The sequence below is a fragment of the Panthera leo genome, chromosome D2 (assembly GCF_018350215.1).
Source record: "Panthera leo isolate Ple1 chromosome D2, P.leo_Ple1_pat1.1, whole genome shotgun sequence".
Taxonomy (NCBI): Eukaryota; Metazoa; Chordata; class Mammalia; order Carnivora; family Felidae; genus Panthera; species Panthera leo.
This window is the reverse complement of record NC_056689.1, coordinates 11,390,082-11,417,990: the sequence shown is the minus strand read 5'-3', so window position 1 is coordinate 11,417,990 and position 27,909 is coordinate 11,390,082. Positions and strand designations below refer to the sequence as shown.

The 27,909-nt window shown below is 39.3% G+C and overlaps 1 protein-coding gene across 1 annotated transcript in view; it reads left to right on the top strand.

The window, feature by feature from the left end:
• Window positions 1-27,909, top strand: part of RYR2 (ryanodine receptor 2) — a 765,551-nt gene that overhangs the window by 283,700 nt on the left and 453,942 nt on the right. Inside the window, exons 4-5 of the mRNA XM_042907783.1 lie at window positions 13,467-13,487; window positions 24,106-24,120. Coding sequence (XP_042763717.1) covers window positions 13,467-13,487; window positions 24,106-24,120 — 36 coding nt within the window. The remainder of the gene's footprint in view (window positions 1-13,466; window positions 13,488-24,105; window positions 24,121-27,909) is intronic.

Below are 27,909 nucleotides of genomic sequence, written 5' to 3'. Positions count from 1 at the left end.
GGATGTTTGTCTGTGGTTAAAATGTGCATCTTCTTTCTGTAGACATTTTCTGTTCTACTGTCTTTCTGTGTCAAGAAAGACTACTTTCTACTCCGAAGCTAAGGATACTACATATTTCTATGTATTTGAATGATGTGGTTTCCAAAGACTCCAGCATCAAACTCAATAAGGAGGCCAATTTAATCCACATATAATTGAATCACAGTGGCTCAGTTATGCGCTGTTTTAGATAATGAATCTTGAATGTATAGATTATTTTATTTGATTACTCTCATTCAATTTGGGCATCTTCCTCAATTTTTTGTGCGTTTAAAAGTTTAAAAATATTTTTCACATGGAAACATGTGATAGCAGATGAATCAGATAATAAATTATCTGATTTTTTGTGCGTTTAAAAGTTTAAAAATATTTTTCACATGGAAACATGTGATAGCAGATGAATCAGATAATAAATTCACAGGACAAACTATTCCTGAATTGACGAGCGATTTAAAGGTATTCATCAGCTATCAAGCCAACTCTCCCTTAGTTTTTATTCTCTTAAAGTTCTACCTTATTTTCTTTTTTTTTTTTTAATTTTTTTTTTAATGTTTATTTATTTTTGAGACAGAGAGAGACAGAGCATGAATGGGGGAGGGTCAGAGAGAGAGGGAGACACAGAATCTGAAACAGGCTCCAGGCTCTGAGCCGTCAGCACAGAGCCTGACACGGGGCTCGAACCCACAGACCGTGAGATCATGACCTGAGCCGAAGTCGGACGCTTAACCGACTGAGCCACCCAGGCGCCCCTACCTTATTTTTTAAAAACATTCTAGTCTAATTTGATAGAATACCTCTTTCTCTTACTGCTCCTTATCAGACTATACTGCCTGTTCCTCTCCTCATTCCATAGCTAATTCTTTTCCTTCCCTTGCTTGAGTGTTCTCCAAAGAACTGTTACCTTTCGACATACTATATACTTCTGTTTTTTTCTTTTCCTTTCTTTTCTTTTCTTTTTTTTAAATTTATACCCATGTTAGTTAACATATAGTGTAGTCTTGGCTTCAGGAGTAGAATCCGATGATTCATCTCTTACATATGACACCCACTGCTCATCCCAACAAGTGCCCTCCTAAATCCCCATCCCCCATTTAGCCCATCCCCCCACCCTTCACTCCCTTCAACCCTCAGTTTGTTCTCTGTATTTAAGAGTCGCTTATGGTTTGTTCCCCTCTCTGTTTTTATCTTAATGTTTCCTACCCTTCCCCTACGATCATCTGTTGTGTGTCTTAAATTACACCTATGAGTGAAATCATGGGTTATCGGTCTTTGTGTGGCTTGTTTCACTTTTATTTTCGTTTCTATTGTTTTTCAAGACCACCTGTCCCTACTAGATAGTAAACCCCATTGGTCTGTTGTGTTCACTTGCTCTATCATTAACCCCTAGGATGCGTGTTACGAACCAGATGTTCAGGAATATTGCCAGCTTGAGGAAGGGCAAGATAGACTTTGTAAACCAAAAATCAGGGGGCTGAAAAGTGCCAAAAATTCTGTTCTTGCAGCTATTGTAATGGTTTTGAACAAAAGGGAGGACTTTTGCCTGTGAGGTCCCGCCTTTTGTCCCCTTGCCCCTCTCTGTTGTGGAAGAAAAGGAATGTTTTCAGAAGGGAAAATGAGAAAATAACCTTTGGAGTCAGGTGCCCACACATTCTTGTTGGCCTGGCACAATCCAGGTTAAGCTCTCTTGTCACCACTCACTTTCTGCCAGTTCCCCTTTTTCCTGTCCACAGTGCCTCAGTCCGGGTGGGACGTTATATGGCCATCCCCAGGCATGGTGCCTTTGTGAACCAGATAGAAGGTCTAGAACCTTTCACCAGATGAAAATACAGATAAAATGTGTGCATACAAAATCTCGCACATAGTTTCAGATTTGAGGATTTAAATTTTTTTAATGTTTATTTTTGAGAGACAGAGAGACACAGAGCCCAAGCAGGGGAGGGGCAGAGAGAGGGAGACACAGAAGCCGAAGCAGGCTCCAGGCTCTGTCTGAGCTGTCAGCACAGAGCCCAACGTGGGGCTCAAAGTCATGAGCTGCGAGATCATGACCTGAGCCGAAGTTGGACACTCAACCATCCAGGCGCCCTCTCAGATTTAAAGACTTAGAAGGAGGCCAAGTGGCTCCCCTGAGTTGCAGCCACATACTCTCATAAGCTGTCTTTTGTTGTGATGGTGGTGATGGTTTTGTTTTTGTTTTTGTTTTTTTTGAGGGTGGGAGGGGTAGAGAGAGAGAGAGAGAGAGAGAAAGAGAGAGGGACTCTTAATCAGGCTCCACACTGAGCATGGAGACTGACACAGGGCTTGATCTCATGACCGTGACATCATGACCTGAGCCAAAATCCAGAGTTGGATGGTTAGCTGACTGAGCCACCCAGACGCCCCAGAAGCTGTCCCCGTTTGCAGCTAATCTCAGAGCTGTGAGAGAAAGACAGAGACCACTGGGACCTGAGGATTCGAGAGATCAGGTGGAACGTTTAAGCCAGGTCTGGGGGTACAACCAGATTATGTTCATGTGGCTTCTCAGGTCATGGTGAAGCCAGTATCTCCAAGACTGTGTGGAGCCATGGGAGAGTTCTCTACTGGACCAGAAACCCTCAGAAATGCCCCTAGACCATTCACAAAGCGCAAAGAGAAGCACCCAAGGGTGCACAGTATGGTCTCCATATTGTAGTGCACTGATTCCCATAGTTCTGGAGAAAGTGTGCCTGGTGAGAGACAGGAGGAACATATTGTAAACACTGCATTTTCTCGCATGAGAGAAAAGTGTCCTGACGAGATGAGACCATGCAAAGAGAAAGAGAAATGGTAGGTAAGTAACAGAAGGAGCCACAGTGAGCCGGGAAGATTGACTACTTTGTAAGCTGGGATTGGTTGCATTTGCTTACTCTAGGGATGAGTAACTATGGTCCAGGCTCTCTGCAGAGTAAATGGTGAGAGAGAGCCTGAGGAGCTAGGATTGTTTCTTCCAGGACAGGATGTGAGTGGAATGTGTGAATTGCAAACACTCAGCAAATGCTTTTTTAGGGAGTGTAGGAATAAAAACCGGGTTTCAGGGTCAAAGATTAAAACAGGATTGTCTGCACACACCCCATGACCTGGAAATTTCATCTTGTTTCTTACGGCTTACACGATACAAGTATTGGTGTGTATGACAATTATACGAGTAGGGAAATGAATTATGTCGTTTATTCATTCTCAAGCTCTGGTTGCTATACTTCCAGGATGAATTTGAGGTGGATGCTACGAGATACTTAAATATGGCTGATTGGTTGGTAGTTTCCCCACAAGGAGTTTTTGGTTCCTCTGAGCATTGAGTAGGAAGGAGTCTGTGCCCTTGAATGGATCAAGCCAATAAGTAGGTCAACCTCATGCTGCTTTGTCAAGGATTGCTTTGATTATGTCCTCTTTCTAGTCCTTTAACTTGCTTATCAATGTTGTACAACGGTCCCCTGCCCAGACCGCTCCTAATGTAATTGTTACCATGTGACCTTGGTGTTTGTGAAGGAATTTAAGGCTCCAGTTTTCCTTTCTTTCTGCCCTTAGTTCTTCATTCTGTCCATTTTCTATCCAAACTGGACTCGCTCCCTGAATATGCTCTATTTTCCGCAGACACCTATTCTTTTTTTTTTTTTTTTTTTTTTATGTTTTATTTACTTTTGACAGAGAGCACATGAGCAGGGGAGGGGCAGAGAGAGAGGGGGCAGAGGATCTGAAGCAGGCCGTACCCTGACAGCAGCGAGCACAGCATGGGGCTCGGACACTCAACCGACTGAGCCACCCAGGTGCCACCTGCAGAAACCTGTTCTTATATACTTAGCACACACATGCCTCAACGTACAGTCCTGGGCCTTTCACCCCATCCTTCTATGCACACGTTCAAGGTGTCATCCTCCTTGAGTCCTTTCCTAATCCTCCCAGCCAGAAGTAATATTTCTCTCCGCGGAGTCCCCTATCACTGGGTTTTCATGTTTTCTTACATTGCTCTCATTTTATATTACATAGTAAATATTTAGTGTGTGTTATATACAATTTATATATATACAATATGGTTTCATGTCTGAAATGTTTGTATTTCACTTATTTTTTTAATAATTTTTTTCATGCTTTTTAAAATTTATTTATTTTTTAATTTTTTTTTTAACATTTATTTTTGAGACAGAGAGAGAGAGAGAGCATGAACAGGGGAGGGTCAGAGAAAGAGGGAGACACAGAATCTGAAACAGGCTCCAGGCTCTGAGCTGTCAGCAAAGAGCCCGACGCGGGGCTCGAACCCACGGACCGCGAGATCATGACCTGAGCCGAAGTCGGACGCTTAACCGACTGAGCCACCCAGGCACCCCTCATGTTTGTTTTTGAGAGAGAGAGAGAGAGAGAGAGAGCGAGAGCAAGCAGGGTAGGGGAGAGAGAGAGGGAGACACAGAATCTGAAGCAGGCCCCAGGCTCTGAGCTGTGAGCACAGAGCCTGATGCGGGGCTTGAACTCACAAGCTGTGAGATCAGATCTGAGCCGAAGCTGGAAGCTTAACCGACTGAGCCACCCAGGCACCCCCTCCCCCACCTTTTAAAATAATTTTTCTTTATTTTTTTTAATGTTTGTTTATTTTTGAGAAGCAGAGAGAGACAGAGCGCGTGTGGGGGAGGGGCAGAGAGAGAGGGAGACACAGAATCTAAAGTGGGCTCCAGACTCTGGGCTGTCAGCACAGAGCCCGATACAGGGCTTGAACCCACAAACTGTGAGAAATGACCTGAGCTGAATTTTGCTGCCTAACCGACTGAGCCACCCAGGCGCCCCTCTCTTATTTTTTTATAGAGCAGTTTTAGGTATAGAGGAAACCGTTGAGAAGCCGTTCATACTCTTTACCCCCAGTTCATCTGTTATTACTGTCTTGCATTCATGTGGTACATTTGGTATAATTCATGAGCCCCTGCTGATGCACCTCGATCTCTCAGGGCCCAGAGTTTACTTGAGGCTTCACTCTTCATGCTGTACATTCTGTGGGTTTTGACAAATGTATGATGTCATGTATGTACCACGATTATGTCATACAGAATGGTTTTACTGCCCTAAAAACCCCCTGTGCTTCCCTCCCTCCCCCAACCAGTGGAAACCACTGATATGTACTGTCTCCATAGTTTTTCCATGATTTTATATAGTTGGACTCATACGGTACATAGTCTTTTCATACTAGCAATATGCGTTTAATGTTCTTCTGTGTCTGCTCCCAGCTTGATAACTCATTTCTTTTTATTGCCGCATAATATTCCATTTTGTGGAACTCCAGCAATTTATCCACACACCTGTTGAAGAACATCGTGGTTGCTTCCAAGTTTTGTCAACGACGTATAAAGTTGCCGTAAATCTCGGGCTCCAGTTTCCACGTAGACATGAGTTTTAAACTCCTCTGGGTAAATACTAAGGAACGTGATTTCTGGATCGTGATGTTAGCATGTGTTTCTCGTAGCGTCCACCTCAAATCCATCCTGGAGGAAACCCTATGTTTCTTTTTTGTAAGAGACTCTCTTCCGACGTGGCTGTACCATGCCGCATTCCGAGTAACAGTGAATGAGAGTTCCTGTGGCTGTGCCTCCTCGTTGGCATTTGCTCTTGTCAGTTTTTGGGTTTTAGGCATTCTAATAGATGTGCGGTGGTGTCTCATTATCACTTCAATTTGCAATTCCCCGATGGCATATGATGTTGGGCGTCTTTCCCTGTGGTTGTCGCTGTATATCTTCTTTGATGAGGTGCCTATGAGATCTTTTGCTAAGTTTTCAAGTGGGCTGTTTGTTTTCCTGTTGTTGAGTTTTAAGAGTTCTTTGGATATTCCAGGGCTTGATCGTGTATGTATCTTGTGAAGATTTTCTCCCATTCGTGGCTCGTCTAACCATTTGGCTAACAGTATCTTTCACAGAGCAAAAGATTTCATTTTAATGAAGCCCATCTTAGCTTTTTTTTTTCCCCCCATGGATCAGGCTTTGGTGTTGTTATCTAAATAGTCATGGTCAAACCCCAGGTCAGGCAGATTTTTGCCCGTGTTGCCTTTTAGGGGTTTTATTGTCTTATGTTTTATATTTAAGTCTGTGATACATTTTGAATTAATTTTTCCCAAGAGTTTAAGGTGTGCATCTAGATTCATTGTTCCAGCATTATGTGGTGAAAAGATCATCTTTTTTCCATTGAATTACCTTTGTACCTTTGTCAAAGATCAATTGACCCGGGGCGCCTGGGTGGCGCAGTCGGTTAAGCGTCCGACTTCAGCCAGGTCACGATCTCGCGGTCCGTGAGTTCGAGCCCCGCGTCAGGCTCTGGGCTGATGGCTCGGAGCCTGGAGCCTGTTTCCGATTCTGTGTCTCCCTCTCTCTCTGCCCCTCCCCGGTTCATGCTCTGTCTCTCTCTGTCCCAAAAATAAATAAAAAAACGTTGAAAAAAAAAAATTAAAAAAAAAAAGATCAATTGACTCTATGTACGTGAGTCTGTTTCTGGGCCTTCTGTTCTGTTCTAGTGATCTGTTTGTTCTTTAGCCAGTCCTATATTGCCTTGATTGCTATCAATTTATGGTAAGTCTTGATGTTGGGTTGTGTCAGGCTTCTCAATGTTTCTCTTTCAATGTCTTGTTGGCTCTTGTGGGCTTTTTTCGCATTCCCGTAAAAGCTTTAGAATCAGTTTGTCAGCACCCACAAGATAACTTGTTGGGATTTTGATGGGAATTGCATTGAATTGTTTTGTTAAAATCAGGGCGTCCCTCTTTGCATCCCTCACTTTTTTATAATAAATGGATCTGGAATTTATTTATGAGCTTATTGTTACATGGAGCTTATTATTACTCAGTGTCGATTCATCTGGAATTTACTTAAATTAGTATGGAAGTTGATTTTTTTTCCCCTGTAGCTAAGCAAAACTTCCATCATTGTTCATGACTGATGATTCCCTTTTTCATTGATTGCGAAGCCTTTTTAGTCATTACATTAAATTATATTACATTAAATTCATACATCACCAAATGTGTTACTCTGAATTATGTATTTTGTCATACATGTCTGTCCATTATTATGCCCAAACAGCACCGATTTGATCACTGTATTTTGGAAATGTTTTAATATTTAATAGGACTAGTTTCACCTCACTACTTTCTTCCCCTCAAAAATTGTTCATACTCTTCTTAATTATTTATTTTCCCGAATGAATGTACTTGTGGCATTTAATCGAACATTATAATTCTCATAAGAACTTACCTGGAAGAGAGCCACTCTATTATTTCTTAGCACCTATCTTGTTTAAATCATGTTAATATTAAAGTTTATGCAAGAGTCATTTTGACGTATTCTGGCTTAGAGAAAGTAGGTGTTCCTAAGGATTTGGACAAATTCGGAAAGCAATTTAAACAGTATTACAGGAACTGCTCCTTTTCTAAAATGGGAGTCATTCAGAAGCAGTAAATCTTAGTCCTCTATTATCTAGTTTAAATTTTAGAAGAAAAACAAATTAAACCTCAAGTAGGTTTTCTAAACTCTTTCCTGGAATTAAGTTAAATGTGTTAGTGTAGGAAATTGCTAAGTTTACCGTATTGTGTTAAGTCCGTTTTACTGTTTCACAGACTCCCCAGAATGTGAAGTTTCTGCCTGATTAATACAAAAATCAGAATAAAGCCAGGAAATTTGACTAAAGTGTAATACAGTGAATTTTACTGGATTTTTGTGACTTCATTTGCTTAATTAAGTTTATGATGAATTTTTTTTGCCCTTAAACTAATGGTAGAAAGGACTTCAGGGTCTCATGTGGTTTAAAATACAAATCATGGGGTGCCTGCGTGGCTCGGTTGGTTAAGCGTCCGACTTCGGCTCAGGTCGTGATCTCACGGTCCGTGAGTACGAGCCCCGCCTCGGGCTCTGGGCTGATGGCTCAGAGCCTGGAGCCTGCTTCCGATTCTGTGTCTCCCTCTCTCTCTGCCCCTAACCCACTCGCATTCGGTCTCTCAAAGGTAAATAAACATTAAAAAATGTTTTTTTAATTAAAAAAATAAAATACAAATCACATTTGTATTTGAACTGTGGAGACATATTGAACTGTGGAGACATACTTCTTTTTATTTATTTATAACTTATATACATATGATTTATATATGTATAATTTATTTTTTATTTATTTATAATTTCCTTAACATTAGCACCACATCTATTCTAATTTAATACTTTGTATTTTCCATTTTAAAATTATGTGGCTTGCTCCTAAAGGGTTTAAGTAAACACCTCAGTTTGAGGTCCAGCAAATCTGCAATTCTATTATTTATTTATTTATTTATTTATTTATTTATTTATTTAACGTTTATTTATTTTTGAGACAGAGAGAGGCAAAGCGTGAACAGGGGAGGGGCAGAGAGAGAGGGAGACATAGAATCTGAAAAGGGCTCCAGGCTCTGAGCCCTCAGCACAGAGCCCGACGTGGGGCTCGAACTCACAGACGGTGAGATCATGACCTGAGCCGAAGTCGGACGCTTAACCGACTGAGCCACCCAGGCTCCCCATGCAATTCTATTATTTATAAACATGTATGAAAATTAAAAAGAAAAGAAAAGAAAAAAAATCCTTTCTGTTGAGACTAATATTTATAGGAGAGAAAGCGAGTATAAATATAATATAAAATATAAAAATATAAATATAAAAATACCTAGCACAGGTAGTAGGTTCTTAATGATATTAGTTTCTTTCCCCTCCTGCTGCCAAGGGATGAGCTCATTGCTTGTTGAGATGTGATTGACCTACCTATATGCCGATATTTAATAAAAGCATATAATGTGGCTTTCTTTTAGTTCCTTATTAAATGGCAGTCTGGTAACTTATTCAATAAATAACTAGGCACCAAGGAATCCATGTTTTGTGTGGGGAGGCAGAGGAAGGAAACATGTAAGCCAAAACAAAGCAGTTTTAATTTATTTTGAATCTTTTATTGTTTGCGTGAGGTCTTGTTGAAAAATGAGAGAAAATTTCATTAGTTCCCTTTCCAAGTTGCAGTAGATCACTAATTGTTCCTTCAGCTGTTGAATGAATATGCAAATTGTGATATATTCATACAAAACAGTGTTACAAAGCCAGGAAAATGAATTAATTCCTACTACCCACGACAGTGTGATGAGTTTTACAAACTTAATGTCCACTAAAGGAACTAAATAAAAAGAGAACATAGTCTATATTTTCAAAATAAGAAAAGTAAAACTTGGGCGTCTGGCTGGCTCAGTCAGTTAAGCATCAAAGTCTTGATCTCAGCTCAGGTCATGATCTCACAAGTTCCTGAGATCGAGCCCTGTATCTCGCTCCACTGACAGTGTGGAGCCTGCTTGGGATTCTCTGTCTCCCCTTTCTCTTCCCCCACCCTGCTCATCCTCTCTCTCTCTCTCTCTCAAAAATAAAATAAGTAAATATTTAAATTAATAGTGATAGAATAATTGCTATCTTTGGGGAGGGTGTGAAGGAAGTTTCTAGGTCATGGTCGTGTCCTCTGTTTAGATCTGGAGCTGATTACATGGGCTCATTTACTCAGTAAAATTTCACCAAACTCTATACTCATGGCTTGCATATTTTTCTGAACTGAATATATTCATTATTCAATATATTCAGAATTCAATATATTCTGAAATGAATATATTCATTAAAAACATGGCCTCTCCAAATCATAATTTGCTTTAAAAAATCTAGATGACTTCATCGTGTTTTGAATGCTGGAACACAGTGTGCAAATTTTCATGTCCCTGCTCCTCTATTCCAAGCTTAATAATAAACAGCCTGTGTGGTGGAGAATTATTTGTAGGGTAGAGAATTTCTTTTTCACTTTTCTCTAATTTATTACTCAAAAAAATTTAACAGCAGGGTAGTGGATTGTCGGCATGCATTAAAGATTTTGATTACTTGTTTGTGTTATGCCTTGATATTAAAAATTCTTGGGGCGCCTGGGTGGCTCAGTCAGTTAAGTGTCAGACTTCAGTTCAGGTCATGATCTCATGGTTCTTGAGTTTGAGCCCCGTATCGGGCTCTATGCTGACAGCTTGAGCCTGGAGCCTGCTTTGGATTCTGTGTCTCCGTCTCTACCCCTCCCCTGCTTGCTCTCTCTCTCTCTCTCTCTCTCTCTCTTTCTCTCTCTGTCAACAATAAACAAACACTGTAAATGTATCTATGCAAAAATCCAAACATGCTTTGAACAAGGGATACTAAATAACATGTTTGATGTTATAGGTGCATTTTACTTTCTCTCATCTTGATGTTAACATATTATACTGGGTGGCACTTAACTAACAAATAGGCTGTTGAGTCAGATTCTTGATTTCAGCTTGGGCCATGATCTCATGGTTCCTGGGTTAGAGCCCTTTATTGGGCTCTGTGCTGACAGTGCAGAGCCTGCCTAGGATTCTCTCTGTCTCTCTCTGTCTCTCTCTGTCTCTCTGTCTCTGTCTCTGTCTCTCTCTCTTTCTCTGCCTCTCCCCCACTTGTGCACGGGTGCGCTCTCTTTCTCTGTCTCTCAAAATAAATAAACTTAAAGAAGAAGAAATAGGCTGTTGAGCAATTTCAGATTGAATGCAGAATAAAAATTTGAGACAAGAAAAAAAAAGATGATGTAACTTGGATATGGTGTACCAAGCAGTGACATGGGAGTGTGGGGCTTTGCCGTTAGAGACACAATGTCAAGGTCAAGTTCCATTGTTTAATAACTAAGTGACATTTTTTCATTGTGGAGGATTTGTAACACCTTTATATGTCATTTGTATCTTCATATATAAAATGCAGATAAGATTACATGTAAAACATTTAGTTCAAAGCCTGGCACATAGTAACTGCTTAATATGTGACTTACAGATTTAATGATAATAAAATTCTTCACCTTACACAGTAAGGCTTAACTCAAGTAATTTGAAAGAAGCAACCAAAATTTTTTTTAACGTTATAGAATAGTTCGTGTTTATATATCCTGAAAGTATTAATTAAAATATGAATACAAAGAGATGTCATATGAATATTTCATCTTTCATATAATGATACAATTTAGAATTAATTGTTTTTATACTATATTTTTAACTTCCGTCCTTTGCTAAATCAACTTGGAATTTAAACTACTCTTTTATTTTCCTTAATGGCAGTTTTGTTTTCTTTGAAAAATGAGGTTGCCATTTTTTTTAGTCTTATTATGATAGAATACTTAATGTAATTTCCTAGAGATGTTAATATATTTATTTTCTCTAATGTAATTTCTGCATATTTTTAAAATCCCAAATATTTGGGTAATAAATGATTAGAATAAATGTTCATTTGTCTTATATGCTTTATGGATTTGGTAATTATTTAAACTATAAAATTAATCAAGGTTATTGTGAACTTTATATTTCCCTTCCTCAATTATCTCCACAGAAATCATTCTCCTCTTCACCTTTTGCAGGCATTTAATGAAATGGTTCTTGTTAACATTAGTAAGAGATGTGTCATGAAATCGCTCTGCCTTGCTTATGCATAATTACAACTTTATTGCCCTTTAGTCTTTTAAATCTGTGGGCCATTTGTCTTGTCTTTTGTGTTGATGTGATAATTCACCTCCAGCACATGCTGTTGCTAAGCCTTTCTTTGGGTATTGGGAGACTGAGTTTGTTATATTGCTACTAATTCTTGCTACTTTTAAGAAATTGTTTCTCCTTGTAACTATAGATCAGTAAAGAGCTTCTGTTACTAATACTAGTTACTGACTTTTGATTACAAGTTCTTTCTTCTAGAAAAATCCTACAACACTTTATCTTTGCAGTGATGCAAAGTGTGTGTGTGTGTGTGTGTGTGTGTGTGTGTGTGTGTATGTGTGTGTGTGTGTGTGTGTGTGTGTGTGTGTGTGAGAGAGAGAGAGAGAGAGAGAGAGAGAGAGAGAGAATGTTTAACATTTAGAAGTGAAAATGATGGGTTAATAAACTGTCTTGGCTAATCAACGGAGTCACTGCAAGTATGGCATATTTTGTTTTCCCGACAACTATTTAAAGGAAATTATTTCACATTTTCTTGAATTACTGCTCTTGAAAGAGAACAAATACAAGGATTTGTCCTTTGGAGGTAAAAAAGTAAATGGTAACTATATTACAACTAGTCACGATTAAATTGTTTCCCTCTGCCCCAGTATCTGAAGAAACAAAGTCATCCTGTTGTAAATAAGTTAAAGTTTAAAATGAGGACTTGAACTTTATATCACAGCCAAGTATCTTAAAAATTTAGAGTGAAAACCAGGTCTTTCCATTCAGTAAGTTGTTCTCTCTTAAAAAGCAATTGTGTGTTTTTAAAACTTATAACAGATTTTTCAGAGGACTAAATAAATTATTAAATAAACCAAAATGCTCTCTTGTAAGTAGCCTCCTGGGGCTTCAAACCAATTCCACCTGTGTACTTAAGTTGATATTTTTCTATCACTGTCTAATATTTTAAAAATAACCACTGTGTGTTACGTTTATGCACATTTCCTTCCACAAGCTTGCTTACTAAGGGATGCAGATTCCTGGCCATGGCCCAAGATTTCTGCCTAACTAGCCTTAGATCTTCCCCAATTAATGAATTGCCTAAGGAAAAAAGTTACAAATAAACTTAGTGTATGAAGAGTCTGAAACAAACCTCAAGTCTCACAATATACCAATCATAGGTGTTATATTGGGGGGGTGGGTTTTGCAAACAACTCTGAGAGGGCGTATGCCCCTTAAAGTTGACTTTTTTTTTTTTTTTCCTGATTGATTTGCTAGGAACCGAGGGCATTGTAGAGACAGACAGTCTTTGTTGACATACGGTTTTTTTTTAATTCTATTTTATACTTTGGAATATAATTTTATTCACTTATATTTTTAAGGAATCTCATAATGATTATGAGACTAACATGCATTCATTAATAAATGCAATAAAAAAATTTGATGCTGATACAATTTCAGGATTTTTTGGCAAGGCATGCCTTTTGTTATATTGTGACATTTTATACAATGTGAGGAAGATTGGGGTAAGAGAAAGTTTACTTTTATTTCATGAAAGATTTTTATGGTTAGATGCTGTATTTCTAAATTGACCGCTATATTTCTATTTTCATTAAATAGATACTTACAGTTAGAGGAGAAGACTGGTCCCTAAATCTGGAAGCCTATTAGGTTTGAGAATCAGATCAGTGTTCATGTTTGCTTTTGAATATGTTGGATTGTTATGATTTCGTGTACCTGGTGCTTTTCCAGTTTAATAACTTTAAAAGTTCCGATTACTAAGTTAATTGACTTTTTCTGGTTTATTTGAGATTAAATGTTATTAATTACAATTTGAGTCCTTTGATTTTCCACTAGAAATGGAAGATTTTGGTGCAGGGACCATTTATTTAAATGACAGTAATTGAAACTTTGCCAGGCATTTATTTGTTTGCTTGTTATTTATTTTGGCTTTTTCTTTCCCCAGCAAGTTGATGTGGAAAAATGGGTATGTGTTTCCATGTATTTACAAAGAAACTGTGATCTTAAACAAGTGCATGTTTCCTATTGCCTCTAATCTTTTTGTTTTGCTTCTGAGTGTGGCTTGTACTATGAATATTCAAACTAACTGCTATCTTGTAATGAACGCATATTTTACTGGTCTCTACGTAGAACCTTACGAAGTTTTGGTTTTGCTTCGTCTGAAAGGAGGTAGATTGGAAAACTCTCCCTACCTAGAAGTATATGCTTTCTATATAATTTGTAATTATGATATGCTTCTGATCAACAGGAATCAGAATTGTTTATCTCTTATCCAACAAATCTCGACTACTTAATCTTAAAGCCCTCCTGCTTAGCTCTTATGTTTTCCATGCTCTATAGACATGGTGTGTTATCTGTATTAATGGAATCTTTAAAAGTACAGGTGTTGTTGGTATCGTGAGGAAAGATGCAGGTGACAGGGTTCTGGAGGCAAAGTCTGGACCAGCATTGTGACAAATCATGTAAGGTGGCCATGTTACTACTCAGATGTCACTTTCCTCATCTGCTAAAAGGAGAGAGGAATCCTTCCAGTCCTGAACACCCTGAATACTTTTAATTCTGAATGGAAATTAGAGTCTCACCAACACTTTTTTTCCTGAGCATGCAAAACAGTGAAGCATGTTTTATTATTTTTGTTGTATTATTTTGTTTTTATTTGCTTTGTGACTTAATATATTTGACTTAAAAATTTTTTTTAAATATTTGTTTATTTTTGAGAGAGAGAGACAGAGCAGGAGCAGGGGAGGGGCAGAGAGAGAGGGAGACACAGAATCCGAAACAGGCTCCAGGCTCTGAGCTGTCAGCCCAGAGCCCAATGTGGGGCTTGAACTCACGAAGCCTGAGATCATGACCTGAGCCAAAGTCAGAACCTTAACCGACTGAGCCACCCAGGCGCCCCAAATACTGACTTTTATTTTATTTTTTATTTTTTTTTAACGTTTATTTATTTTTGACACAGAGAGAGACAGAGCATGAATGGGGGAGGGTCAGAGAGAGGAGACACAGAATCTGAAACAGGCTCCAGGCTCCGAGCTGTCAGCACAGAGCCCAATGTGGGGCTCAAACTCACAGACTGTGAGATCATGACCTGAGCCAAAGTCAGAACCTTAACCGACTGAGCCACCCAGGCGCCCCAAATATTGACTTTTATTTTTTTTATTTATTTTTTTTTAACGTTTATTTATTTTTGACACAGAGAGAGACAGAGCATGAACGGGGGAGGGTCAGAGAGAGGGAGACACAGAATTGAAACAGGCTCCAGGCTCTGAGCTGTCAGCACAGAGCCGGACGCGGGGCTCGAACTCACGGACCGCGAGATCATGACCTGAGCCGAAGTCGGCCGCCCAACCGACTGAGCCACCCAGGCACCCCAAATATTGGCTTTTAAAGATTGGCTTAACTGATGGCTTCATTCTATATTTATTATTTTCCCTGATCCTGGGATATGAGTCTCTTGATATTCTCAATATTTTTTGAGCCTTTTGCTACCTGATTTTCAGTAGCCTTTCAGTGGTGTTTCTACCACTGAAACGAATGCATGTTCACTTGGCTTTTTGTGAATCTTGGCTCTTTTTCACTTACTGGATCCCTCTATATTGGTGGAAAGCTTTTTTGTTTTTTTTAATTGCCATTTCCATGATGATGATACCCACATAATTCTGAGAACTGCCACTTCTGTATTATATTTCTGGCGAGAATGTAAATTCATCATCTGTCTCTTCGTAGCTAAACGATTACTAATCCTGTTCAACTTTTTTGTTGTTGTTGTTTTGAAATTGCATGTCTTCTGTGCCTATAGTTAGAGCTCTGGTCCAAGCTTTACACTCTTCTTGTCTTGGGAATAAAGACCTGTCTCTACGAACATGTTGGTCATCGTTTGGTGACTCCCTGCCAATGGCAGCTGTCCTAAAATGAGTCTGTCTTTTCTCATTTCAGTGCCCCTTTACTTCCATTAGTCAACTTAGGTGCTGTACCCAGAGATCACTTTTTCTTGAACCAACCAGTCAAGCCACTTTCAAATCTGGAAATAGAATTCATGAACAAATGGGAACCCTCTTTTCCTTTGTCTGTAAGTGTTTCCCTCTCTTCCTCCCTGTGTCTGGTTACTCTTGACCTACCTCACCCTGTGGCTTTCCTTTCTCTCATTTTCGTAACAGTTTCACATCTCAGGCTTCATTCTTATCAAGTTTATTCGTAAATCTTCACAGTTGAGGTTGCTTTCTGGATCTGAGAAAGAAAAGGAAGTAACACTGAGCTGAAAATCATGCAGTTCAGCTTTGCAAGTAACTAGCTTTATAACCTTATGTAGGCTATCTGTCGACTGTTATCTCCTCATCTATAGGATTAGAATCTGGACCAGTCCTTTCTTGTTCTAAGATAGTACCATTATATTAAGAATAAAACACTGATGCTGAAATATACTGCCATTTAGATATCATATAATGAAAATTCCTGCTGGCATTGTTTGAGGAAACTGGTAATCATTATGAGTATATGACTCGGTAAATTTTTGGTTTGAGCTCTTCCTTTCTTTGAAGACTCATGTAGTTCAAATCTTACATATTTTCCATTAGAAGTTTGAAATTCGACTGTAACCGGTACCTTGAAGGGTAACAGAAAAACAGTTTAACCCCCTGCCTACCCACCTGCTCTATGGGGCCTCTACTCCTTTGTCCCATTCCTTAAATTAGGATGGGTCCCAGGACCTCTCTTATATCCAGACAGAAAGAACCCCTCCCCCAGTCATTTCAAGTCACAAAAGTCTCATTTTGGTAACCAAATCATGCAATCCTGTGCAATCGGGGGGGTCTGAAGTTGATGTAGGTTAACCTGTGTTGGAGCTCGGGCCACCCCAGGCTGGAACCCAGGAGGGGAGGGGGGATAAGGGGTGGGAAGCTGCCTCTTACTTCGCTCTGCCAGGGTCCTCACGCCCTTGCCCATTGCCCAGCGCTTCTGCCCCTGTCAGGGTGCAGCAGGAACATGGAAGAAGAGGGAAGTTGGCAGGAAGTCTTTTTTTAAAAAAATTTTAATGTTTATTTTTGAGAGAGAGAGTGAGCGAGCTAGCAGGGGAGGGGCAGAGAGAGGGAGACAGAATCCAAAGCAGGCTCCAGGCTCCGAGCTGTCCGCACAGAGCCCGACGCGGGGCTCTGACCCACAAACTGCGAGATTATGACCTGAGCCAAAGTCGGATGCTTAACCGCTTAACCAACCGAGCCACCCACGTGCCCCTGGCAGGAAGTCTTTCTTGATGACAGTGACCTTCATTGGGCTTGTCAGGTGTTAAGGCGAGCGCTCTCTGGGGCACTTGGGAGGGTTTTCTGGGGAATGCCCGTCACCAGAAATCTGACCTGTGGTTCTCTTGCCTCAGCCAATGATCCCCCAGCTGGTCAGTGGTGACGACTGCCTTGTCCCAAGGCCTCCTGGGGGCATTACGGACATCCCCAGGCCGGCTCTTTCTGGGGCAGCCTGTCTCTAGCAGCAAGCCCCCTCCTTGCCCTCTGCTGCCACAGCCTGCCTAGCCCGTCTCTTCATCTTCATCTCCAGGCACAGTCAGACACCGGTCTCTTGTGTCCCACCTCCTGGGGGACACAGGTGTCCCCAAAGCCACTCTCTCTAGGCTTGAGGTGAGGCCAGGCTTGAGTGGGCAAGAGCAGGACTCAGAAGCTCCCAAAACCTCCTTCCAAGAACCATCCTTTTGCTCCCCGACCGCTTCTGGAAGACCAGAGCTGGGGGTCAGCCAAGGGCAGCAGGCCGATTTTCAGCCGCCCCTTTTGGTGGTATAACAGTAAGTTTGGAATGCGGTGCTCTTTGCCATCACTTTGTTCTGAGACAGGTGTCCCATTTTAACAGTTATACTTGCTTAACTACACAGGGCATTTACCAACCGCAGATTAAGACCTTTTAGGAGCCCTGTAAAATTTACATATATATGGAAAGGCAAATGGCTCCTTTGTGAATTTTCTGATAGTATAATTCCGGATAGCTTCATCAAAGGTCAGTCAGTCTTAATCAATCTCTTCCTCCCCCCTTCCCGCCCTTCCTCTCTCCACTTGTTTCCCAGTGTCTCTTTGAGCATCTTTGAGTATTTTGCATTTAATCATAAGCCCATTGAGTAATCAAATGTTGCTCTTCATACACGAAGGGAGAATAACATTGGTGGGTCTGGAGTAGCAGGTGATAGATTGCCTGTTATTTCTGTCTACTCCACCCCAGCCTTCTGGCACCCCTAACCCATAGCATCGGCCTCTAGCGTGGTGCCTGGGGTTGCAGGCCTCTAGCGGGGGGTAGCCTAGTGCGTGGGGTTGGGTGGAGCTGGGACGAAGGGATGGAAAACAGTGTGATATTTGTCAGATGTGGAGCAGTGTCTGTAGACCGAATGAGGTCTCGTACATATACTTGCTCTTTTCAGGAATACGTTGATGCTGTTGCAATTGTTAAGATACAAAATTCTCTCGAATGTTCCTAACTGAATAGCAGTTTAAAAACAGTAATGTGTTTTCATGTGCATGTACTGCCATGTGAGGGCCTGTGAAATGCTTTCATGTTTTCAAGGTTCATACGTGTTTGAAATGGTTTGGAAAAAGATAGAATGTTCTATACTTTGATATACACAATTAAAATTTTTGGGGGGCACCTGGGTGGCTCAGTCGGTTAAGCGGCTGACTTCAGCTCAGGTCATGATCTCACAGTCCGTGAGTTCAGGCCCCGCGTCGGGCTCTGTGCTGACAGCTCAGAGCCTGGAGCCTGCTTCCGATTCTGTGTCTCCCTCTCTCTGACCGTCCCCTGTTCATGCTCTGTCTCTCCCTGTCTCAAAAATAAATAAACGTTAAAAAAAAAAATTAAAAAAAAATTTTTTTTAACGTTAATTCATTTTTGAGAGACAGAGAGAGAGCATGAGCTGGGAAGGGGCAGAGAGAGAGAGAGAGGGAGGCACAGAATCTGAAGCAGGCTCCAGGCTCTGAGCTGTCAGCCCAGAGTCCGACATGGGGTTTGAACTCGTGAACCATAAGATCATGACCTGAGCCGAAGTCAGACACCCTGATATACATAATTTTTTATATGTAGGCGGTGATCTGAGTATAGGTGAGGCTTTATGTATCTTCGGGTCATTATGATCCATATATTTTGTGCAGAGATCAATTTGTTGGTTTTGATTTAGAGAAATTTTTTTCACGAGACAAGCTACAAAAAGAGGAAAGCCCTAAATAGCTCTTTTACTTCATATTTTAGGCGTTCATGCAGCTCAGTGATTTATAAACCTGTGTCAGCGAGCCAAAATGGGAGGATTTATGGTAGCCTTTCAGAAGCATTTATTTTTCTTCGCCCTTCAAAAGAAGAAGTGGATAATTACACACATATATATTGTCAAATTCATTACACTCAAAAGAAAAGGCAGTTCACGTAAATCCTTTCTGTACAGAATTGTCAATAGGTTGAAAATGACAACAGTGATGACCAATCTGCCCCCAAAATATAGTGAATTATTTAAAAGATACGAGCATGCACCTGTAACCAGATAGTTATTGTTATGAGCCATGTGAGAGCATAGCCACAGGCTCAATGATTACGGGTATCACTGCTCTTTCATGGTAATGGAAGCCGTGCCCCTTTTAGATGCTCTCTGGGCCTGCAGTCAACATGCCTGTCAATCAGTTCAGTTTTGGATATTTTCAGTGGAGAATCCCTAGAAAGTTAAGTATTTACATACGGTATTTTTATCATAAGAGAAATAGTTGAGGGTTTTGTTATTACAAATATGCGTACATATATCCTATTAGATAGTACATATTGATATACACTTGGACCTTGGAGTTGTTACTTTTAAACTTCTTTTGGTCCCTCAAATATATTGGGAACATTATTAATTTAAAATAACCACCAACATGGGATGCAAATTGGTGCAGCTGCTCTGGAAAGCAGTGTGGAGGTTCCTCAGAAAATTAAAAATAGACCTACCCTATGACCCAGCAATAGCACTGCTAGGAATTTACCCAAGGGATACAGGAGTACTGATGCATAGGGGCATTTGCACCCCAATGTTTATAGCGGCACTCTCAACAATAGCCAAATGATGGAAAGAGCCTAAATGTCCATCACCTGATGAATGGATAAAGAAATTGTGGCTTATATACACAATGGAATACTACGTGGCAATGAGAAAGAATGAAATATGGCCTTTTGTAGCAACGTGGATGGAACTGGAGAGTATGATGCTAAGTGAAATAAGCCATACAGAGAAAGACAGATACCATATGGTTTCACTCTTATGTGGATCCTGAGAGACTTAACAGAAACCCATGGAGGAGGGGAAGGAAAAAAAAAAAAAAAAAAAAAAAAAAAAGAGGTTAGAGTGGGAGAGAGCCAAAGCATAAGAGACTGTTAAAAACTGAGAACAAACTGAGGGTTGATGGGGGGTGGGAGGGAGGGGAGGGTGGGTGATGGGTTTTGAGGAGGGCACCTTTTGGGATGAGCACTGGGTGTTGTATGGAAACCAATTTGACAATAAACTTCATATATTGGAAAAAAAATAAAATAACCACCAACATGGATGGACCTAGAGGGAATTATGATAAGTGAAGTCAGACAGAGAAAAATAAATACCAGGTCATTTCACTTACATGTGGAATCTAAAAAACAAATGAAGAAACAAAAAAACAGAAAGAGGCTCATACATACAACAAACTAGTGGTCGCCAGAAGGAACGTGGCAGTGGGGCGGGGGCGATGGTCAAACTAGGTGAAGCGGGTTAAGAGGTACACACTTCCAGTTATAAAATAAGTCACCGAGATGAAAAGTACAGCATAGGGAATATAGTCAATAATATTGTCATAATGTTTGGTGACTGCACTTACAGTGGGGAGCTTTACGTAATCTATACGTTGGTGAAGCAATGTCATACACCTGAAACTAATAAAACATTGCCTGTCACTTATACTTCAGTTAAACAGATAGCCACCAATAACCTCAAGTCTTTGGTGGTGAGAGGTCTTTTTCTTTTTCAACATCGTGAAATTTACCAGATGTATATCCCCACTTGCAAAGTAGAGGATACCAGTTGGGGGATTATGGAGAAATCCTAGCATCTTGCTACATGCAAGAGAAAAGATGGCAAATAAGAAATTCAGTGGATAGCCTGTGTGCAAAGTAGGACGTTTCCTGCCCTCAGTGGAAACTTTGTTTTAAAAGGTCCTCCTGCATCAAAATTTTGCCCTAGCCTTTCAGATCGTTGGATTGGATAATTCTTTTTAGTGACAAGCCCCCAAATGTTTATTTTGTGCTAATTCCAGATCTATATAATTTTTGAGAAGATTATTTCAGTAAAGGTTCTTTTAAAACTTCTAAGACGGGGTGCCTGGGTGGCTCAGTTGGTTAAGCGTCCGACTTCGGTTCAGGTCATGATCTCACAGTTCGTGAGTTCGAGCCCCGCCTCAGGCTCTGTGCTGACGGCTCGGAGCCTGGAGCCTGTTTCAGATTCTGTGTCTCCCTTTCTCTCTGCCCCTCCCCTGCTCATGCTCTGTCTCTCTGTCTCAAAAATAAATAAACATTAAAAAAAAATTTTTTTTAAATAAAAAAATAAAAAAAAAACAAAAAACTTCTAAGACAGGTCCATGTATGGAAGTATTACATTTTTAAATCAGTTATCATTTCATAAAACTGAAATAACAGCTTGTTTTAGTTTATTTTATTTAAAATTTTTTAATTTTTATTTTTGAGAGAGAGGGAGAGAGGGAGAGAGAGAATGCAAGCAGGGAAGGGGCACAGAGAGAGGGAGACACAGAATCTGAAGGAGGCTCCAGGCTCTGAGCTGTCAGCACAGAGCCCGACATGGGGCTTGAACTCACAAACTTGTGAGATCATGACCTGAAATGAAGTCTGATGCTTAACCGACTGAGCTACCCAGGCACCACTGAAATAACAGTTTAAAAAATTCAAAGTTGAACTGAAAGGCCTAGTTATGGTAGAGGAGCTTTTTCGGTCTCCCGAATCACTGCTTCTTTCTTTATACCAGCGTGTAATTATGCATTCTCTTGATGTCCCGTGTTTGATTACAATTTTCCTAATGGAGTATTGCTATTTGATTTGTTTTCCTACTCATAATCATTTGCATATGCCAAGAAAGCCCTTCAGGTCTCTCAGCTGTGCTAGATCAAATGACATAAACTTACAGACCAACGACTATTCTGCTTCCGTTTGCCATCCATTGGCCCCCCTCATGGCCATCTATCTGTGAGTTACAGCTCAAGGATGTCTAATTCTCTTCCTGGTTCATGTGAACGTAGCGTAATGGGGGCTCTGCCTCCAGCTCTTGCTCACGTTTGAAGCTTCATCGGACCTACCAATTCAGAAGTAAAGAACTAAAATCTTCCCCTTGTGTTTCATCCTCCACCAGTTTCTTCTAGACAGAAAGCAGCGTCAATTCACCTTGGTGCCTGGACTCTTCCTTCGTTTATAGTCCTCTGTTTCTGTATCTTGTCTAATAGAATTTTAGCTTTTATCTAATGACCTTTGCATGAGGGAAATAAATAATTCTTTCAGTAAAGTGGAAGCATAAGGTGATACTCTCTAACCTAAATCAAGCCTATTCTCTTCAATATTTATCTTTAGGCATGAGTTTCTTCTTTTAATCATGTCAGCACCTTTTAAAGGATTTTGTTATTACTCTTTTTTCTGTTGCTTTTTATCATATCTAGGCAGTGTTTACATTGAGATTAAAATTACATATATATCCTTTTTGTTTTAATGTATCTTGCTTGCTTTTTCATTCCCCAGTGATCCCCTTTGAACTTGTCATAATGTTATCACTTGGTTATCAGTAGCGCTTGAGGCAAATGGACCAACCAGTGGTTTGCACAGAAGGTTAATGTCAGTAATGCCACAAGTAATCTTTCATGTTTTTGATTATCTTTTGATAATGTGTGTCTGGTACATGAGCTGTTTTTTCTCATGCTGCAGATGGATATTTTGGCCTTTGCTAATTTTCAGTATTTGTTCTCTTTTATCATATATCTGGATTACTCTCCCCAGTGACTCGCCCTTCTTGTAGTTAAGACACTACTTAGGAATTGTAAATAGCAGCCCTCTGTTCTGACTCTCCTGACCGTTCTTTTCTCTATTTATTACAGTTCTGATGTAGTTTAACCTAGAAAACAGAAAATCAGCCTGAGAACATTTCTCAAGGAAAAATCTCCGAAACTGAGCTCAATTAAAAACAAAAACAAAAACAAAAACTCATGAATAAAGTATCTGTTATAAGCTATGATCTGTACCAAAAGTTTGGAATTGTGTTTTTCTTTTAATTAAGGCTTTAAAAAGGATTTTTCCTAATTCCTCATCTGGTGATATTTACATCACTAGAGATCTCATAATAGGATCTGATTGGCCAGTTTCATCATGGAAAATAAATTTTCTGATGTCATTTACCATTGATATCACTTACAAAATTGTAACCAAACAGCCTATATTTTTAAAGCTAAGAATGAAATGGTTCTTTACACATTTTCCTTAAATTTTTGATATTAAAGAGTCACCTGTCTGTCTCACTCAGAACAGCATGCAACTCTTGATCGGGGTTGTGAGTTTGAGTCCCACGTTGGGTGTACAGATTACTTAAAAACAACATTAAAAAATATAATATTAAAAATGAAAAAAAACAGTCAAAGTAGAGTTTCCATTTAGTAACATGTAAATTACTATGCATGTATGTTTCAGGAAAATAACTGGTATTTACAAATACTATGTTAGATAACTTCCCCTTGCTGTTGTCTTTAAAATGAATGTGAACGTATCTTTTCTCTTTAGGACTTAAACACTGTGACAGCTAAATTTAACCCTAAGTTTGGAAATATATTGTTATTTTTCCTTCTTAGCTCTTTTGCATCTGTGAACCTCTTCTAAGAGGAGGCAGTCAAATTTTATGGGTCTAAGGAAAAATGAAGAAATGTATGTACAAATTATGTTTTGCAGAAGTAAAATGAGCTATTATTATATATGCAAATCATAAGAGAAATGTTTTAAGGGAAAAAGAGAAAAGTTTTTGTGGTTTTTCTTTGAAATACACATCTTGGAATATGTAGTGTCTAGAACCTGCTTATTGTTGTTTTGCATGACATATAAACAGCATATCACGGCATCTTAATTTACAATCCACCTTACCTGTTTCTAATCCACTATTTTTACTAAACTTTGTTCGGTTGCTGTTTTATATCACTGCACTTTTATGCAAGAGATAAAAAAAAGTTATAAAGCATTTTTGAGTATCATTTTCAGAATATACCTTTGGTTCTTTTGGTGCTTAGTGGCTATGTTATAAATCGAATCATGCATTAAAGTACAGCAGCATGTTTTCACAGAAGTAGGAAAAACTGATATAAAGACAATTTCAAAGAGAGTTTTGCCTGCTACAGCTTTCCTCTAGTATGTAGTTGATACTAAGTTTTCTTGTGATCTCACAGTGAGTGTGGTAGTTTTTTTATTGTTCACATAACTCTATTTTGAACAGTGGAATCTTTATAAATAAGAGCTATTTTTAAGAAGTCTTTGCAAAAATGTATAATATTTTCTCTCTTTTCCTTCTGCCCCTACAGAAATTCATGATGAAGGTAAGACATTGGATCATCTGGTCTATATGTAATACTTGGTGCGTTTTAAATTTGGTTACATGGATTTGTTTTTTAATTCGTGGCACTTTTCTTCACATTTTCAAGTTTTTAAAAATTAAATCAAACTTTGGAACTTGTAAATTTAAATAAATCACACATTTAAATTTGACGTCTTAATGAACAACGTTTGACATTTTGGGTCATATTGTACGACATTAAGTTTTATTTAGCCGATGTTAGGAATTTCTCCTATCAAAACTTATTTTTTTCACAGCTTTCCATTTAGAATTTTCACTCTGGGGATCATATTGGCTGTTTTGCTTTTAAAGCTGTCTTGCATGAATACAATATGAAATTTATACTCTGGGAAATTGGAAGAGGCACCATGAAGCTGCTACAGGAGAAGTGAAAATAATTTAACCCCTTTTCATTTCTTAACCAAATTACAAAAATGGAAAGATCTTAAAAGACAAGTTGAGAGAGGAGACAAAAATACGTGACATGTTATTGAAGGAAATATGACGAAGAAGAGCAGAATGTCATTCTTTCGAGATATAAACTAGAAGTTTTTTGTTTTATTTTTATGTACCTACCATTTTTTCTCATATAACATTCATGAAATTTAATTTTTTATTCGAAAAGCCAAGAAACAATGTGTAGAGAAATTTATTGTATTCACTCAGTGAAGGCTTAATATAATTTAAAAATCCAAAAGAATGCCATTTATTTTTAAATTTCTTTTTAATATTTACTTATTTTTGAGAGAGAGAGAGACAGAGTGTGAGTGGGTGAGGGGCAGAGAGAGAGGGAGACACAGAATCCCAAGCAGGCTCCAGGCTCCGAGCTGTCAGCACAGAGCCCGACGTGGGGCTCAAACCCACGAACTGTGAGATCACGACCTGACCTTGAGATCACTTAACCAACTGCGCCACTCAGGCACCCCAAAAGAATGTCATTTCAAAAGATATAAAGTACGAAACCTATTAAGTCAAAATTCTGGATGTAGATTTAAAAGGTCGCATGGAAGAAAGGGAAGCAAAAGTGTCCATGGTTGAGTGTCTCTTGAGTCTATGTCTGTCATTCATATTTTCCAAAACTCTGTACTATGAGTGTTGTGGGGTCCTCACAACTGGACCTATTCATTAACATTAAGAATTTGACAGTTTGGTTGGGGTGACAGAGCAGATGACTTCTTTGAAGCCATCTATCATCAAGGACACAAAACATTTTCCTAAATTTCAAATAACAGAAGATACTATTATAACCTTAACATTGGGAAGAGAGGACATTAACCACTTAATTAAACATCATGAAACAAGCATTTTAGTTGAGAAATGGTATAAATAGCAGCAAAACATGAATATGTCCTCTCCTTGCAGATATGAATACATACCTAATGAAATGGGGTTTGAAAAATTCAGTTTTTCTTGCCAAATCTGCATTTACACTGCTCTTTTTTCCATCTTGCCGTTTTATCATACCGGTCCCTTATCCAATGCCATATCTACTTCCCCTTGGAAGAGGATGAATGGGATGGTTACCTTAAACTTCTCTTTCAAGCGTTTTCATGAGAGCAGGTTCATAGAAAACTCAGTGCAAACAGAAAGATGATATAGAATGGAGGAGGGCACGTGTGGGGAGCACTGCGTGTAGGAGACGAGTAGTGACCAGACAGGTTCTACTGCTGAAACCAATATTGCTTGGTACGTTAACTACCTAAAATGTAAATTAAAAAAAATAAAGATGATGTAGAATCCATTTAAACCAGGTAGCATACCTGGAATAATTTGATTAGGGTCTAATTCCCTATAACTGCAAAGCCAGAAGCCCGATGGCTTATTTTTGTACCTGCATTGGATGATCCAGAGAGGTTAGAATCTAAGCAGAGGGTGTATGTGTGAAGTTATAGCAATTTAAGCCACTTAAACGGGAAAAGATGCCAAATTTTCTTTAGCTTTCATCTTCCAATCGTGATTTGCTTTGGGTTTCATACCTGGACAGGCATTGTTTAACCTCCCAGAACCAGACAGATGTTTCCTTGTGGTGAGAGCCCATTTCTACTCTTGGCGCAGTGGTTGGTTAATAGACCTTCGGTCTGCTTCCCCAGGAGACCTTTAGGTTAAGACACCCATCAGAGGTACACCATCCAATGCGAAATGGCCATCTTGACAGTGTTCAACTGGCTTCGTCAGACACATTTACTCTGCACCGAAGACAGATTTCTCATCAGTTATTATAATCATCTTGTGAATCTATTACGTGATTCCCTGTTAAAGAAGGCAGGGCTGCGAGTGTCTGTGTCCTGCTGCTGGGGACCCATAGGTTGACCGAAATACCAGGCCCCCCAATTCTGTGTGATTCCTCTTTGATCTTGTGCCGTTCACAGTTGCATTTTTTTAGGTCATTGTCAGATGATTTAAAAGTTTTAAGCATGGAGATATTTTTCCATTTTTCTCCCTGGAACAACTCATTTCCCAAATTTGACTATTAGGATTTGAAGGTAAACTTAAAAGCTTCTCTGCTTAAATATCTGAGCACAATGAAAGAAGTTCTCTAATACAAATTTCTTGTTCTTGTCTGTTGTTTCATATTTTGGCGTGTACTCAAGGATCACCTGCAGTAATAAATCTCTTTTAAGATTTCATTGTTTTACTTCTAAAATGGCATGTTATGTCATAGCAGTCAAGGAATACAGAAAAATGCTGTGGTCTGACTTATTACAAAAACAACCTTTTTGCATAATAAGGGCCTGGAATTACGATGTCCTACATTTATTAACATAGCATTTTTATACAGAAAAAAATAGAAAAACAGAAAACTTAAAGTATTTAGATATTATACAGTTAGTAAATTAGATAGTGTTAAAGAGTAATAATAGGGGAGACATGCTAATAAGCCAATATATAATACAAACACATATTTAAAGAACACAGAGCCAAAAACAACAACAACAACAACAACACCAAAACAACAGAAACACAGTGCCAGTAAATTTTTTGTGTGTATAAACCTCTTCAGTATCTTAGTCATTGCTATTATGATTTTATGTTTCGTGCTTTTCTGCTCTTATACATCAAATGTAGTTACAATGATCCAATTTGTCCCTCTTCCCACAGAGGGTAGCGTGAATAAATTATACCCCGTGATGGCATATTGTTCTAAATATACGTAAACATAGAAGCATGTACATCAAAGCTTTTGCTTACAATATGGGTCCCCTAATTGGACATCTTGAGTAAGATCCTGGCAAGCCAGAAGCATAGGAATGCCTAATAATACTAAATTGATATTAAGATTTGTATAAAACTTGAAGTGAGGCTGGTTTAGAACACATACAACAGTGTTGATTAGATTTTGTTTGAATGTACTCTGGACTCTTTTATCCACTTATAGCTCATGAGGTCATGTTTTTTACACTGTTGTGGAACATTAACCGTGTCAGTCATTTCAGGGATAATGGGTCCAAACCCACACACAGAACTGAAAACATGCTTTCTTTGTTTTTGTTTTTGTTTTTGTTTAATCTTAGAGAGAGAGAGAGAGAGCACGAATAGGGGGAGAGAAGTAGAGAGAGCACGAATAGGGGGAGAGAAGTAAAGGGAGAGAGAGAGAGAGAGAGAGAATCTCCATGCTGAGTGTGGAGTCAGACATGGGGCTCGATCCTGTGACCCTGGGATCATGACCAGAGCCAAAGTCAAGAGTCAGGTACCCAACTGACTGAGCCACGCAGGCGCCCCTGAAAACGTGTTTTTAGCTGATATTTTCAGAAAGTCAAATTTCACCTTTTAA